Genomic DNA, 18,101 nt, shown 5'->3' on the forward strand with positions numbered 1-18,101 from the left:
AATTATATAGGGTGATTCAAAAGTACTTTGACAAACTTCAGGAGGTGACACCTCACAATATTCTAATATGAATTGTCCAAATAAATAAATGTCCAGAAACGCTTCGTTTCCAAGATACAGGATGTTGAAGTTTCATTTTTATTTTCGTTTTTTTCAAATAACTTTTGAAATACTGAACTTAATTAAACGAAACTTGGTAATAGGAGGTTTTAGAGGTGTTGAATTCGAACCTGATGTTCTTATTGCTCTTACTCGTAGGGGGCGCCACCTACACGTCTTTTTCTTTCTTAATGATTCATAACTTTTTTTGGCGTACTTCTAGCACATTTTTCAGTAAAAAAATCGATTTCTCTATCATATCCACGTAAATAAGCTACCCTTGTTACTAGTCGCTGTAAGCAACCTTTTTCTAAATATTCGGACTTGAAAACTTCAAGTCGATTATTTGATAATGCATGTTGAAGTTATTTCGAATATTTTGCTTTTTTCACAAGAATGCTTTATTTGAAAAAAACGAAAATAAAAATAAAACTTCAACATCCTGTATCTTGGAAACGAAGCGTTTCCGGACATTTATTTATTTGGACAATTCATATTAGAATATTGTGAGAAATCACCTCTCGAAGTTTGTCAAAGTACTCTTGAATCACCCTGTATAAGATAGGGACTAGTATCAATGTAGTAATTTGTCTATATCGTTTTCATATAGTAATATATATTCGATAACCCTCAACAATTGATTTTTGTTGAGCAGGGGACTGCTGAATAGTTAATTTTAGCGGTTTTTTTGAACAGCAAGGGCTTCAAAAACCACTTGGCGCCCTAAGGATTTTATCAAAATTGTAATAATTGTGTTGAAATCTTAAGTAACCCACGGCCCTACCAGAGCAGGCACATTACCTGCCACACTTAACACCCCCTTCAAATACGGTCCAAAACCTGGAAATTAACATACACACAGGTTGGACGTAATATCTTCAAAAAACGGGCAATATTTATGGTTGGTTCACCCAAATATGACAATGTCCCATAACTGACGTTATGCCGTCTTGAATTTGGGTAGACCAGGTCCAGGTCCAGGTCTATCATATCTACCTTATCGTTGTTAACCGCAATTTGTTTGATCAAACTCAGGTCTCTCTGGAAATTACTCTCCGACAGTGAAATGCAGCAACTTCATGCTGGTGAGGATGTGTGTAGAAATTATTTATAATAATATCCTTGTAGGATGGTTTGTGGGAAATTACAAATTCATGTTCATTGTAATTTTTCGTAATGGTTAAGTCAAGGTAATTTATTGAACTATTTACCTCCCTCTCAGTGATGAATTTCATTTACGGGTGGATGGAATCGACAAATTCAATTAATTTGCCTAATTGTCTATCTGTACCAGTAAAACAAACTGAGATATCATCTACGTATCCGTACCAGTACAAGAAACTGTTGGTTAACTGATTATTATGGATTTCATACACTCTCAGTATCATCTACAAAACTTCACAAATCACTTTTTGTTTCAGTTCAACGGCCAGTGACCTCATATCCAGAAGGGGAGTTTTCTCTAGAAGATATTATGGATCTGTAGAACAGGTGAGTTTTAATAGCCGTAATGCTATATTATAGTAAATCTAGTGAAAGCTACATATGTTTATATAACTGCAGTCGACTACAATAGTATAATAAACAGATAATGGGTAGTCATGAATACCAATCCTATGTAGTTTAAATAACGACATCTATCAGGCCTAGAAAAATAAGAAAAAAGTACTACTGATCTCTTAATTATCGATGTGAATATTTCTGAAAATTTCTAAGATATTATTTTCTGGTACTGACGACTTTAGGGAAAACACGGACAAAAAGTTATCAAGAAATGAAAATAAATTATGAAAAAAAATCAAATGCGGGTCCATTAGGAAACATTTTGTTTTCTATACCTCACTTCAAGATAATACTATTATTATCGGGAGCAACAGATTTGAGTCATATTTTACGATAGGCAGAGGTTTTCTTAGGTACGCTATTTGAAAGTCACAGAAGTAAATACTAGGTGGGCTGAAAAGTTCGTATAGTAACACACAGATGGCACTACAAGTATTGAATCAATATGATTTTTAGTTGACACTAACCTTCAAGAGACAGATGTACAAATTTCACAGCTTTCGGACTATTAGTTTGTGGGATACAACATTTCGAATGAGGCAACTTTTGTTACTTTGGAAAAAATGGATAGAAATGAATTTCCTGTGTTGTTAATTCATTGCTTTTTGCTTGAAGCCAAGGCTTAGCTGGATACAGATTATTAGGACTTTTCACCAGGAAAATCAACTGTTTCGAAGTGGTTTGCTGATTTGAAACGAGGTGAAAAGAGCATCGAAAACGATGAACGCAGTGGACGCCCTAAAGATCCCAAAGAGCCTAAAGGAAACATCAAAAACGTCCAGAAAATAATTTTGGGTGACCGCAAAAGTGAAGTCGTTCGATATAGCTGAGGCTCTGAAGATATCAAAAAAAATTTTGAACATATCGTACATGCATATTTGGGTATGCAAAAGTGGGTGCCATGCGAGCTCACAATCGACCAAAAACAATAACGAATTGATGATTCTGAGCAGTGGTTGAAGCTGTAAAACTATGTTGAAGAGGAAAGGAAAATGCTATTTCATCAAGAAAATGCACTATGCAATATTGCATGAATTGGGCTTCGAATTGCTTCCGTCTCCACCGTATTCTCCAGATTTGACCCCAGCAACTTGTTTCTGGTCTGAGACCAAAAGAGAATGCTCGCTGGAAAAAAATTAGGTCCGATGAAGAGGTAATTGTCGAAACTGAGGCCTATTGAGAGACTTAAGACAAATCATACTATAAAAACGGTACCATGAATTTATTTTTCTGATTCTCATTTCAGTAAAATTGGTAAAAAGATACTATCCTCTATGGCAATGTGCAAACCCCTGAGTTGATACTTTCTGATGGAAAAAACAGTTTGATTTCTCATGCGTTATTTTTTTACTGAAATACCTTTAAATTTACCAGAAATAAATTTCGGACTCAAAACATATTTTAATCTACTTCTTTTGTTCAACAACTACTCACTCAACTCATACCACGATGAATATTGGAATAAATTCGACATACATTTCTACGAGTTTCCCACAGAGGAAATTATTTAGAGCTTTGTTTGGAGGTGATTGACAATGTTTCATGATGAATTTCATTAGTGCGGACTTCCATTGTGTAGTATGATATAAAATGATTTGAAATCCCTGAAAGAATCAATAAAATTTGAAAGAATAGCTGTAATAGTTGAAAAAAAAACAGAGCAAGGTAAACTAATCAGTTTCGACGTGGAAAGCCTTTACAACAACGTTCATGTCGAAGAAGCACTTGAAATCATATTATCAGGATGCTACGTATAAAACTGCTATTTCCAACTGAAGGAAGAATTCTTTACGCAAGATGAGGACTGTCAATGGAATCGCTACTTTCATCAGTTATAGCCAACATATAAATATGAAGTGGTTTGAAATTCTGGCAATTGAAGAAGCCTATAAGAAGCCCCAAGTCTGGTTGAGATACGTTGACGACACTTCAATAATATGGAACCATGGGAATACAGAACTAGACACCTTCCTGAAGCACATCAACAACGTAAGACCTTTCATCACTTTCACAATGGAGAAGAAGGAAGTCCACAAAGAATTTCCATTCTTAGACTTACTGGAAAAGAGGCCGACACTAAGTGGAAACATCTGTATACCGAAAACCAGCTCACACGGGACAATACTCGTATCTGAACCACAAATCCAACCACCATCAATCGACTAAAAGAGGAACCAAGACACTAGTAGACAGTTCTTTCAGGCTCTGTGATAAGAAGAAAGGTTTTGAGGAACTAGGCATTATCAAAAATGATCTTCAACGGAATGATTACTCCAAAGCAATGGTGGAACAGACTTTGGCTGAAAGACAGCAAGATCCTCATATTGAAGAGAAGCCGTCATAACCAGTACTTCCGCTTCCCTACATCAAAAATCGTCGAAAAGGATAAGAAGAATTGGGTCCAAGTATAACATCAGAATCTGCTTCAGATCCGGAACCACTATCTGTAGCAGCCTCACGAATAACAGGCCCCCAAACGAGAACTGCGATTCCAAGAATTGCATTTACCGGATACTCTGCGAATGCGAAAAATCCTATATGGGTGAAACCGAGAGGCTATTGAAAGTCCGCATTGCCGAGCACAAGAAAAACACACAGCGAGGAGAAACTAGCAAATCGAGAATAGCAGAGCATGTTTGGACTCATCAACATAACATCAAGTGGTCCCAAGCTGAGATCATCCAAAATGTGGAACACTGGTTTAGGAGAAAGTTCAAAGAATCTGCACATATGTTGACCAACAACGCATTTAGCCAAGCTAGCATAGAGATACGCAACATATGGAAACCCATAATCCTGAGGAAAATGGCAAATTCCAGCCAGACGGTCAGCTCCCGCTAAATCGGTGAGGCGAAGTGTGGGAAGATGCCTATAAATAGTCATCTCTCGGAGGAATAGTATCCACGATTGTGGATACTAATAATAAAAACGTCGTTAAGTAACTTGGCTTAAAATCTTTTGATTTTCATTTCTTTTTCAATTGTTAATTTTTTAACTGTTGCTTCTTTTTTATTTCATTGTAATTTCAGTTCAGGTTTTTTTTCGCTCGATATAATTGTTAATTTTAGCTATTCTTTCTAATTCCATTAATTTTTTCAGGGATTTCAAATCATTTCATTTCATACTAGACAATGAAGTCCGCACTAATTAAATTCTTTAAAGCTTCATTTGGGGCATTACATATTTTCGTGAAAAATTGTTCAGTGAATTCGAGTACATTTTCACTGATAACTATTCCTCATAACTCCAAAATGATAGTTGAGCTTTTCAGCTTTCCGACTTTGAAAAGTATCTGAGTGGCTTATCGGTTTTCAACCACTGTCGTGAACATTGTAGAGGATCTACTCTTCAACACACGTGACGATCCAATCCAAAATCGAATCGTTTTAGTTGCGCAAAAGTAAAGAAGCCCACTTTCCGAGCTTTTTGATCTTTCTAATACATTTTGAACCATCAAAAGCCATATGGGAGCTGACGCCCAGTCCTTCAGCTATCCCACGCATCGTTTGTGATGGTGAGTGTTCACCAGGGTTCTCAAATCATTGTCCTGAATTATTGTAGGTCGACCTCTCCAGAGTTCATCTTCCTGGCTAAAATCTCCGGAATAAAATTTCGCAACCCAACGTCGACAGTGCGTTCATTAACACTGCCAAATGCCTGGGTGATTTTTCGGGCTCCTTCGGCAGTGTCTTGGTTCAATTTGAATTCGTGGAGAAGAATTAGCCGGAAATCACTTAACGACATCTGGAGAGCTGAAAAGAGTCAGAAAATAAAAATTTTTAGAAAAAAATCAACAGCATCAATGTATACAGTAAAAAATTCTCTATCGATCAGTTAGTACCACAGCACAGTAGAATAAATATTTATTGAGATATGGAACTACAAAAACACTTGACATTAAAACGGACAAAACTTCAGAAACAACCCAATAGTATATTGTCCTGCTGCCCTGCGGAATATATAATCACAAAATGCGCGCATAAGGCAACCTTCATTTATATGCAGTTGAATATCCTCCATTCAACTTCTCCATTACCGTGTAAATGTAGCACAAAAGATACATTTGCATTTTCATTTCCTGTTTGTCTGTTAGATAACATGAACATTACTTTAAAATATCTAGGAGATAATGGCCCTACAAAAATATAAGGTAATCGTTATGTAGTGGAAGTTTTCCAAACAGGTGTGGGTGTCCTATATAGTAACGGAGAAAGCGATTTTATCATCAGTATTGTTCAACACAAACGTTATAATAGATCTCCTTATAACCAGATATATTTTCGGTCAACATTAGATATTTATTTTTATGACATTACTTATTTAATATTTCCAAAGAAGAAAGTAATGAAAATCATGAAATTATGAAACAACAAAAATTAATTGACGCTTCGGGGCGACTTCATTGATTCCAGTGGCGCATTTGATTTTTCAGCTGCAGGAAAACACGGAAAAACCTGCAGCACAACATCATCTGAAGATCTTGATTTGCCAATGTCCTATCTTTCGTGAAACAGAACAATAAATTCAAGACATCTCCAGAACAGTTAGTGACACGACTATTGTCTAATTTAAACCAGTCTGTTTCGTCTTTGACCAATGCATAATAATAGCCAGAGTCAACGCCAAAACCTCAGTGAGCATTGACTGCATGAATATTATAATAGTTTGAATTGAAGGGGTTATATTTTTAGGAGTGATTGATTTTTGGGAAAGAAAGTTTTTGGATTTCTACTACTCCATCTGTTACAAAAAAAGGGATGAGAGAATCTTCCGAATAAAGGAAGGAAGTAATCAATTTGAAAATAAGTAACTCTGTACATGGATGTGTAGATCATGCAGAGAAGTAACTTTCAGACACAAACTGAAAGAAAGTCCTCCTGAAACAGCTACTTTCATATAAACATTGAATTACACGAAAGAAAAAAATTCTTTCGAAACAAATACTTCTATATGAACACTGAATTATACAGAAGATACTTTCCTCTACTCAGTTTGTATATCAAACATTTGTTGTGGAATAAGAATCAGATATCATTCACATGAGTTCTACTTTGAAAGTTCTACTTTGAAGTTAATCTATGCGACTGTATTCCAAGCGGAAATTTACGCTATTGGATTATGTCCGAAGAAATTGAAAGAATTCAACCTCATACACAAGTCAATAAAAATATTCTCGAACAGTTAAGCACCGTTGGAAGCTCTTGGCTCCTACCGAGCAACGTCTCAATTGGTAGCAAATTACCAAAAACGACTCTCCTCGATAGGAATACTTAACAGATTTTCTCTGGTCTGGATTCCTGGCCATACTGGCCTGGAAGGTAATGAGGCTGCTGACTCCCTTGCAAAAGAAGGTGCTGCAAGCAGCTTCATCGGACCAGAATCTGTCATTGGCATCCCTTTAGGCTTCGCCAAACAAAGATGGAACACCTGGAGGTCAAGAAGATTTATGGTATTCTAGCAGCTCCAGGATTGGCTCACTCCAAGGCGTTTATTCACCCTTTCGAGCTTGATACCAAACATTTGTTAGACTACAGTAGGGATGAACTACGATGTCTAACAGACCTTTTTACAGGTCAGTATCATTTGAATCATCATATGCGGTTTGCGGTGGAGGGTCGAATAGACCCACTCACTTTGAACCTAACCTAACCTAACCCCAACATCGCAAAATACTCAAATGGGTTCACCTGTCTTCTCATTAACAAGTTTTCAGTGCTTTATTTTTTTTTTCTGCTATAAACATGTATGTTCCTTGGGAAAATTAACTGTTAGTATTACTTTTCCATATACATTCAGTGAGATGATTATTAAACCGGCTCAGATAGCAAACAAAATAAAGGAGGTATGGTTTAGTTGCATTTCCTATATAGAGTGAGCTACCTTTAGCTCACTGTATCCTCAGTTGTTTTTTTCTTGATAACTCCAGAGGTAACACCATACCTTCTGTGTGTTACCTCTATAGAATTCATTTAGAAGTGATCCGAGAGGAACGATGCAGAAGGTACTACAATGATTATTTTCTACCCAATTCAAACTGTCGAATATAATCCAACGCTGTTCGTGGTATAAGCTAAGGAAGTAGTTGTTTTCTGATAGGCGTCACGCCATTCAACCTACTGTGTAGGTATATCCGAGACTGACTTGAACATTTGAAGTTCATTTCTTTAGATTTGTTTGCTGCCTGTCTTCAAGCATAGCCCACTGATTGAAAAGAAAGTTTTTCTTCCTTATTCAGAGAAATTCGGCTAATTTTGGATATGCAATTGGTCAGTACCTCGTCCACTAGATGGAGTGACATTTTTGTTGTTCGCTCCAACTTAAGACATGGAATGAAATACTCTGAAATAATTTCGATTTTCAATTATGGAATATCATTGACTTTAGGTCGATGATGGCCCCTATCTTGCACTGACGAATGACTAAGGAACCCAAAACCGGTCTGCAAGTGTGCCCGTTCCAAAATTGAAGGTCGACTCTTTCAGTTGTATTGCTAATTGCATATGCAGGAAATTTTCTGTAAAGATTCCTGCACTGACGCCTGTCGGATATAATCCAACGCCCTTCGTGGTATTAGCCGCTGGAGTAGTGGTTTTCTGATAGGCGTTAGTCCATTCAATCTACTGTGTAGGTATATCCGAGACTGGCTTGCACATTTGAAGTTCATTTCTTTAGATTCAATTCAAAATGAATGAATATTGGGGTCGAATCCGTCATTCGCCTTCAATTTAAGCATTTGAATTGTTTCTCTATGTACTAGTTTGGTACTTTTGATGTATGATGCTCACTCAAATGGGCATCGTTTGTAAATAATAGAAAATGCCGAATATCCCACTATATTATTGGAGAGGGGATGAATTTGAGAGAAGTGTTCTGGTCACTCTGAGAAAACTGAACTTCTTATTTCGAAGTTGGCAAAGAAGAAATTCCAAAATATTGAATATTAGAATAAAAAAAATGTGGAACTACAGCTACATCAACTTGAAAAGAAAAGAGGTGAAGCAAAAATAAACATTTTTCAGCTAATAATTACAGATCCATAAACATTTCATTTCTCATTGATATATTTTCAGAATTTATTTGAGAAAAACTACAAATTTGTTTTCATTTGTGAATCTTGAAATATTGATATCCTAAATTCGGTCATTCATTTCAAAATTGATTCGATAATACTTTTCACATGATAATACAGAATATTATTCCTAAATTTATGTATTATGAAGAGAATTGGAGCCGAAATTGAATCACGGGAAATTTCAGTTCATTATAATTTGTTATCATTTCTACAATTCGATTACCATTTTGCGAATAATTATGAAATGAATTGTGTATGTGATGATGAGGTTTCAGCTGTGTTGAAAGCGTTTCAACTCAAACCATTCAAAACTACTGATATTGCTCACCTGTTTTTTTCATTCCTCATAAATATATTTATTCCAAAATAGTTTTTTAAATAATCACCCTCGAAGCATTCGTTGATAGAACTATTATTATGGATTTTTCCAACTTCCTTTCGAGACTTTGGATACTGTTGACATCCTGTTAGATACAGCAGTCTAACAAGCGTTGCCTGGGTGCGCTTTTAAATGAGTCTAAAAAGTTTTGTTTCCAACTGAACAAACGATCACCAATCAGCCCAATTCGACATCCCCACTAGCATGTTTCAAAATAAAACAACGAAAATTGTTTCGGAATCACTTGAATATTTTTTGTGCTCAGGATAATGTTTCTGAAATACGAGAAGTTTCATCTATATCTAAATGTGAAAGATTGTGAGGATGAATGTATGTATGTAAGAATGTTTCACAGCTTCCCTTTTTTTGGGAGATTCCCTCATCCTTTTTTTTTGTATCAAGATGGAGTAGTAGAAAGCCAATAACTTTCTCTCCCAAAAATTAATCACTCCTGAAAATATAACCCCTTCAATTCTTATAGGAAGTAATTAGGAAGTATCTTTCAAAAGTTATCATGATAAGAATAACTTGACGCAACTCAGTAAGGCATTACGCGTCGCGTCTACTGTAAGACGACGGGGTATGATGCGCGAGGATAGGGGGACGGTCTGAGCAATGAAACGCTATCGCCCAGAACGCGACCCAAACGCGGGCAGACGCGTGAGAGCAGACGTCGTTGATGGTTGTGCTATTTTTGCAAATTCCTTTATGGGTAACATAATCCGATTCAAGAAGCTATTCATTACTTAGTGCAGTTGGCATATTTTTTCAGTTACTGTATTTTTGAAGTGAAAATATGAATTACGAGCTGTTGCCCATTCATATATTAACGTAGAGCCAAAGCTACTGAACCTAAAATCTTGAAATTTGCAGGTAGGTTCTTTGTATAGCGTAAGTAAGCATCAAGAAAGTGAATCAGGAATTTCCACCCCCAAGGGAGAAAAATAGAGGTTCAAAGATTGTATTGAATTTTGTCAGTTTTGAAGTAAGAAACCTGAAGTTTTGGGTTGATGAAAAAATATTGTAACTATTTGTTTAAAATGATCTGTCGCGAAACATAATTTGACAAACCAAATTTCACGCGGGCGAAGCCGCGGCAACAACTAGTTATTCATATTCCTGACATTACAGACTCTATTATTACACTATTTGTACCAACCTGAAATATCATGTATAATATCATCAAATAGGTATATTCCTATTCAAATTCAATAACTTCAGTCACACCCACAAGTTCTGAGTAAATTGCACTGTAAAGTTTGGAGAATCTTTGTGAATGTTCCTGAGGATATATATTTCATAATTATTATCATCATTATGAAACTACGCTCAAGTGTACTCGAACTTTCACGCTTAACTCGGCATCCCATTTAGCAATCTTGGCATGTTTTTAGTGCACAGTTGAACGACAATATGCTTCAAGCTTATCAAATTATCAAAAGTTTGTTGAACAATGGGATGCATGTAATTTTGTTCAATATCCATTTTCATACTTAACTAACACACGAGAATTTATCATATCATACTTCCTTATTTGTACCTTGGTTGAGTATTTCTACCTAGAATTTCATTATATTCTAGAACAAATTTTTTAGTAAGCATACTGCTTTAATGCAATTCCGAAACGTTAGTGAGATAATAATAATATTTTTCTCACGATGAAATTGATTTCTACGCCAGCCTATAATTTTATATAAGATTAATGTACTACTGAATCCATTGTGCTCATTATTGAAGTTATAATAATTGACATTCATTCATTGAAGTAGGAAATCCCTTATATACAGTTTTTTGTACAATATGTACCCTTATATTTATGAAAATAAAATTCTGATAAAAATATTGAAATACAGTACATAACGATGCAGAAATATAATGAAAAACAATGAAGTGCTGCTATCTTAGAAAAATATCACAAGAAGTGCAGTGAGAGAAGAATATTTAAAACAATCTATCTATATATTTCTAAACTAATATGAATGTGAAAGTTTATGAGGGTGTATGTATGTATGTATATTTGGATGGAACTTTACATAAATACAGTTTATACATCAGAATAACATTAAGGCTACAATTATCGGAGGTTTTGTGTAATTTTGGTCATAATATAACGATAAGTAATAAGTAGGTTAGGTTAGGTTAAGTCCAAAGTGAGTGGGGTCTATTCGACCTTCCACCGCAACCCGCACAATGTACAATGTTTATTGTACCTCACACCTATTCACACTGGACCGAATAAACCCAGTTTCTTAACGAAGCCGATTAGTTTGTATGTTGAGTGATCTTGTATACAGTGTGACCCATTTTTAATGGAAACGCCCCCCAAAAATTTAAAGTTGTAAACCGATTTCAATATTTTTTTTAAATATCAAGTACTAAAAGGTCTACCTTGGGACAAAATTTGAAATGTTTATTAAAGTTTCAGGGCATACTACGATATTTTTTCTTAGTCGAAAATCGGGATTTTTTTAGCGATTTTTTTATTGAAAAAAATCACTACGCCACTGGATTCAGAGTGCCTCTAAACAGGTGTGACCAAAATTTCATGAAAAAAAATTCATTATTAACAAAGTTATGACAACTCGAAAATTCGAAAACTCACACAGCTAACAGTCACAAAAAACACCCTATATCAACAGATATAGCCATGAGATTATTTTTTTTATGATTTCAACAATGAAGTGCCGCCAGATGAAAACAAATAGCGTGAATATTTTTAATGAAAATAACGGAATTACATTCAAGTTTTCACGCATATTAACTGAAACTAAGACCTAATATTTCAATTTAAATCTTAGTTGCCATGGAACTGATATTACAGTTTGACACTTGTGACAGATTCAAGTGTACTATTGTCAACAATATTCACCTTACAGTTCTTCGAATTATTTTGTGTCATGGCTGCAAGATTGAGCGTAAGAGAGAAAATTGAAATTTTACGCCTTTCGGCAGATGACGTTAGAAGTGCTAGAGAGGTTTGTAGAGTATCTAATGAGAGACATCCAGATCGTCCTCGTATTAGCTGCGGTACGGTAAATAAAATAAATAAAATATTCAATGAAACTGGTGCAGTATCAAAAATTATGTTAAGAAGTAATCCTGTACAAAAACGAAACAGGAATGACAGAAATGATCAAATCATTTTAGATTATTTCGGAAATAATCCTAATGCCACTTTAGATTTGAATATTCCACGAGAAACTAATCGGAGATGTCTCAAGACGAAGAATATTAAACCTTTCAAGCCAAAATTGTTACACACAGTTCAAGAAGGCGACGAAGCAAGAGGAATATTTAAACAATAATTTACTAAAAAATATTTTATATACCGACGAAGCCACTTTCACTACAAATGGAGTAGTGTCATCACAGAATTGTCGCTATTGGGCAGCGGATAATCCTAACTGGGTAATAAACTGTAAAAGCCAGTATTCTCAAAAAATCAACGTCTGGTGTGGGATATTGAACGAACGAATTATTGGTCCACTCTTTTTTGAGGAAAACATTTTTGCGCAAAGGTTTCTAGAAGTTTTGGGATGCTATCCACGAGCTGCCAATCAATGAACGATCAAATTTAATTGTCCAGTTAGATGGGTGTTCAGTTCATTATGCCAGAGCTGTGAGGCAATGGCTTAACGAACATTTTCAAAACCGATGTAGTCCGTTTATAGAGTGACCACCCAGATCTCCAGACCTCACAGTTTTGGACTTGTTTCTCTGGGGACTTCTCACACAAAAGGTTTACAAAAACCGCTCAAGAGATAGAAATGAGCTTTGTGCAAGAATTCGACAGGTATGTGCAAATATTAGCCCTCAAGAACTAAGGAACGTAATCAGAAACATTCGTAAGCGCTACGACACATGTATCGAAATACGTGGTGGATTAGTAGCGGCTACTAGAATATGAGTTAGAATTAATTGTTGCACTGAATCGAAACATTTCAATAATTAGTTATTAGTTACGTTTATTAAAATTTTTTGCTTCATTGTTAGTTGAATTGTGTGAATGTAATTCCGTTATTTTCATTAAAAAAATTTACGCTATTTGTTTTTTTTTTTTCATCTGGCGGCACTTTATTGTTGACATCATAAAAAAATGATATATTGTGACTGTTAGCTGTGTGGGTTTTCGAATTTTGGAGTTGTCATAACTTTGTTAATAATGGATATTTTTTCATGAAATTTTGGTCACACCTATTTAGAGGCACTCTGAATCCAGTGGCGTAGTGATTTTTCAAATAGAAAAATCGCTAATGAAAAATCCCGATTTTCGACTAAGAAAAAATATCGTAGTGTGCCCTGAAACTTTAATGAACATTTAAAATTTTGTCACAACGTAGACCTTCCAGTACTTGACATTTAAAAAAAATATTATTAGAATCGATTCACAATTTCAAATTTAAGGGGGGTGTTTCCATTAAAAATGGGTCACACTGTATATATAAACCTGATTTGGTTTCCAGCAGGGCAGGCACAGAGTATATGCTCTGCTGTTTCATCGTTGATGAGGTAGTCGGATAGTCAAGGTGCAAGATTTCCACCTTGATACCCGCGACAACCTTTCCATATGAGGATTTTGGCACGTAAGCTACACCTGACGATTCAATCATGCAATCTCTTAGGTGTTCCTCCACCTAAGAGAGATTTTGCGTACACCGCTCAAGAATTTGGTACAAGGCGGTTTTATATGGTACCCCGCTCTTGAGGAGACGACTCAGTCATTTCCTGGCTACACCACCAAACCTTATTTTTAGGTTCAGTTATTGGATCAGGAGTTGGGGAGTTGAGAAGCTCTCGCTCCTGAACTAAATTTACAGTTGGAGTCGTAAACGCGACATCCATCTTCTCTGTAGACTCGCTCCTGATCTAAGTTTATAGGAAGGTCAGTTGGAGTCGAAAGCTCGACATACATCTCCTCTGTAAACCCAGCGTCAGAAAAAATTTTTAAGTTCACTCTGTCTATAAAAGTCCCAGGAGTAGCTAGGGAAAGAAAGTCAATCACGGCAGAGCCCCGCATTACCGTCACAAGACGATGCTACGACGAGAGGGCACCCAGTATCTCGAAGGTTCCGTAGATACAGCTGATAGGCTCACTGTCATTCATCTTCTCGGCACAGATACACACACCTTAGGATTAAGCTATTGTTGGGATACCATTCAGTTAGTGAATAACAGAACCACAAGTGATTCTGTCATTCCCGTATCCAGCGGGACTGCGTGGAAGCAGGCATCCGACGACCGGATTGCTCAACCCCCACATCCCAAGCCAATGCAGTCACCAAAAACAGTATGCATAGTGGTTCAGGCAGTAAAGATGAACAAGGACAGCCAACCCGCCAAGTAATAATTAAGCAAGTACAGTTGGAGTTACATACAGATAATGTACCGTAAGATTGTTCATCTTAAATAGTTCTAAATAAAAGTCCGCGAAAACATATATCTACCTCTTATCTAGTAGTTTACTATATGCAAAATGCTGAGCCATACATACTGTGGAATTGGATACTATTTTTCAATGCACATTTCAGAATATCTGTCAAATTCTTATAAAAATTGATACAATTGTCGTTTTAAGTATTTAACATAGATACAATTTGTTTTTTACACTTAGCAGTTTGGACGAATCATTCAAAAGTTATCATCATAATATTAGCTTGACCCAACGCAGTAAGCCATTACGCAACATGGGACGATGCGCGGAGGTATAGGGGCGGTCTAACGCTAGTTGCACACACACCGATTTTGGACGGCCGACTTTGTACTGGTCGTCCAAATTCCAATAGTGAACCACATGTGGGAACGGCACCTTGCACTCTTGCATACTCACCGGTTTTTTACCGACCATTCGCTAGTTGCACACACACCGATTTTGGACGGCCAGTATAAAATCGGCCGATATTGTATTGGTAGCGAGTGCTTGCACACTCACCGGATTTTTATCGGTCAAACAATCAGTTGCTTTGTTGTCGTAATCAGCACGCACTACCAAAACGAAGTTAATGCGTAGTAACTACAATTTCACCGAGCATTCGAGATTGGAATGGTCGGTAAAAAACCGGTGACTATGCAAGAGTGTATTTAGTCATGTACGCCACTACGTTCCGGTACTGCCGGCGATACAGTGGCAGTGGACGGCAGCTCACCGGTATTTTACCGGCGACGATCACCGGTAGGCATGTGTGCAAGGTCCCGTTCCCACATGTGGTTCACTATTGGAATTTGGACGACTCGAATGCTCGGTGAAATTGAAGTTACTACTACTTCGTATTGGTAGTGCGTGCTAATTACGACAACAAAGCAACTGATTGTTTGACTGATAAAAATTCGGTGAGTGTGCAAGCACCCGCTACCAATAAAATATCGGCCGATTTTATACTGGCCGGCCAAAATCGGTGTGTGTGCAAGCCTCGTAAGCAATGAAGCGCCATCGCCGAGAACGCGAAACGAACGCGAGCAGACGCATGAGGGCAGACGTCGTTGACGGTTGTTTTAGTGTTGCGAATTTTTTTATAGATAACATAATTCGATTCTCAAAGCTATTCATTAGTTAGTGCCGTTGGCATATTTTTCCAGTTACTGTATTTTTAAAGTAAAAATATAAATTACAAGCTATTGCCCGCTCTTATATCGACGTACAGCCGAAGCTACAGACCTAAAATTTTTAAATACACAGGTAGGTTCTTTCCACCCCAAGGGAGGAAAATAGGGGTTAACAAATTGTACTGAATTTCGTCAGTTCTGAAGTTGGAAACCTCAGCAACTTCACTTGGCGCCCTAGGAGCTAAGTAATATGCATCGATATAGAAAATTATTATTGCGTTATTGAGTAAGTGTTCCTTATTTTACTTGGAAAAGTTGTGGGAATTAGTTATTTTCATGAAGAGTAGCAAAAGTTCACTGTCAAAAAAGATAGGGCAATTTGTAATAAATAATGACAGCGTACGCAGCGCTCTCTAGATGTTACATGGAAATTAATACGAAATCATGATTTTCCATGTCAAAAAAACCCATGTACCAAATTTCATACAAATAACCTACTTTTGCGAAAGTTATATTTAAAAAACGAACAAAAAATTCAATTTCAACACCTCCGAAATGAAGCATTTCCAGACACAAATTTATATAGCCTCTTTTTCTTAAAATTACACCCTGTATGTTTCATCCATAATAATAGATCTATATTCATCTCTATAGGTCTGCATTTCCAGTGTACCGGTTGTTTTGTTTGATTCGATAGTATAACTTTTGGAGCAAGCAAGAGCGGCCTAAATTCCATCTGACTTTTCAATGTCATCGAATTAATTCTAAAAAAATAATCCAAAAGTTTCGGGGTTTCATCACCTACTGTTTTGATAGTATTTTCATGTTTGTTCGTTTCCAAAAAAATATTTGGCATCTTCTAGTAATTTTAAAATGGCCTTGATGGGTCAATTTTTATATGTCATGAAGTATGGTTCTTATTGTTTCTCTTTCCATTGTATTTCGCTTTGCTTGTGTCTTATCCTGTGATTCATTTGGATTGAAAGTGATAATATCGGATGATCTACCTTGCCTATCAATCGATCACTTAATTTCTGCTGAAATTTCTGCTGCAAGTTTTTATTTTTATGTTGGAGCAGTCAGCACTCAGCTGTGTCTCGCCATTTCATTTAGATTATTTCGAAAATCATTGCAGAAATATGAGACCTACCTGCTGCTTTTTTCTGAGAATACTCATGGGCTGTAAAGTCTCGGGACTTAAAAAGCACGCTTTTTTCAAAATTGGCTTCATGCATCAACGTAATCTCCATCAAGAGCCACACAATCATTCCTTTTGTAGAACGATTCATCTTTTGCCTCAAAATAGGCCTCAGTTTCAACAATACCGGTTAGCATTTTTTGAGGTCTGCGAACTGCCAGTGGTCGCTGGGAGTCAAATCCGGCGAATACTGTGAATGTGGGAGCAATTCGAAGTTCCATTCATGTAGTTTTGCCATTGTTTCAATTGACTTATGTCACGGTGCGTTTTTTTGTCATATGCGGTCGTTTCTTCGTAATTTCGGCCTTCAAACTCTCCAATAACGATTACTGTTGATGGTATTTTCCTTCTCAAGATAGTCGATGAATATTACAACACGCACATCCCAAAATACCCTCCCTATGTGTTTATTTCAGTTTTCTTATTTGCAAATTGAAATATAGGTGTAAAAAAATAACAAGTACACCATTTTTCGTCCGAGCTGTGGCAATTTTACGTGAATCCATCCACTGGAATACCGGATTCCGACCAGCCATGGAGTAAGAAAGGATAAGCTGAATTATGTTCTTCTCACGAAGTGATAATTTCGTAAAAACACAAGATCATCACTGGTTCATTAACGAACGTGAATATCACATATAATTAAAATACGAAACAACAAAATTTCTCATTGATTCAGTATAAAAATAAACTAATATTTTTTACATGTCATGAGATCAGTGAATAAGTGTAGGAACTATTTTCATTTGCATTTTTTGCGGAGATCAATGACTTCAGGAACATAGACACCACGTTTAGAAACTAGTATAATAGGACTTTCAATTTTAGATATAACATCACTAATTTCATAATTCAAAATATCGTCTTTCTCTGGCCATTTCCAAAAGTTTCCACTCATCGTCATGACCTTCAAGCGATTATCTAATTTATCCAGTACTATCCCAGAGAAATATTCTCCTTCATACTGAATGATAACGTAAGCTCCTTCTGAATATTCTTCTGCTTTATCTCTTTCCTGCTTAACTACATTTCTTGAATTTGAATTATCAACTCTACTTTTCAATTTACTTCTTCTTTACTTCTCCTTGGTCTGCTTTTCTTCAATTCTTCTTTGGTGTTCCATGAATTCGTCACGTATAGCAACTGTTGGGTACATTTCTGCTCTTTTAATTTGAGTTTTGTTTTCTATGCCTGCCTTTCTTTTCTTTTCATCATTTCCTGGCCAGAAAAGAGCCTTCTTGAAGGGATTT

The 18,101-nt window shown here is 36.3% G+C and overlaps 1 protein-coding gene across 4 annotated transcripts in view; it reads left to right on the forward strand.

Moving 5' to 3' along the window:
- LOC111513790 (GTPase-activating Rap/Ran-GAP domain-like protein 3) overlaps positions 1 to 18,101 on the forward strand; it is a 574,796-nt gene that overhangs the window by 461,370 nt on the left and 95,325 nt on the right. For all 4 annotated transcript variants that reach the window (XM_074169581.1, XM_074169582.1, XM_074169580.1 and 1 more), the window contains one exon: positions 1,521 to 1,590. In XM_074169581.1, the coding sequence (XP_074025682.1) occupies positions 1,521 to 1,590 (70 nt within the window). The remainder of the gene's footprint in view (positions 1 to 1,520; positions 1,591 to 18,101) is intronic.

This window comes from Leptinotarsa decemlineata, unplaced genomic scaffold (assembly GCF_025532065.1).
Source record: "Leptinotarsa decemlineata unplaced genomic scaffold, Ldec_3_MD MMD2_P_RNA_scaffold_5, whole genome shotgun sequence".
Lineage (NCBI taxonomy): Eukaryota > Metazoa > Arthropoda > Insecta > Coleoptera > Chrysomelidae > Leptinotarsa > Leptinotarsa decemlineata.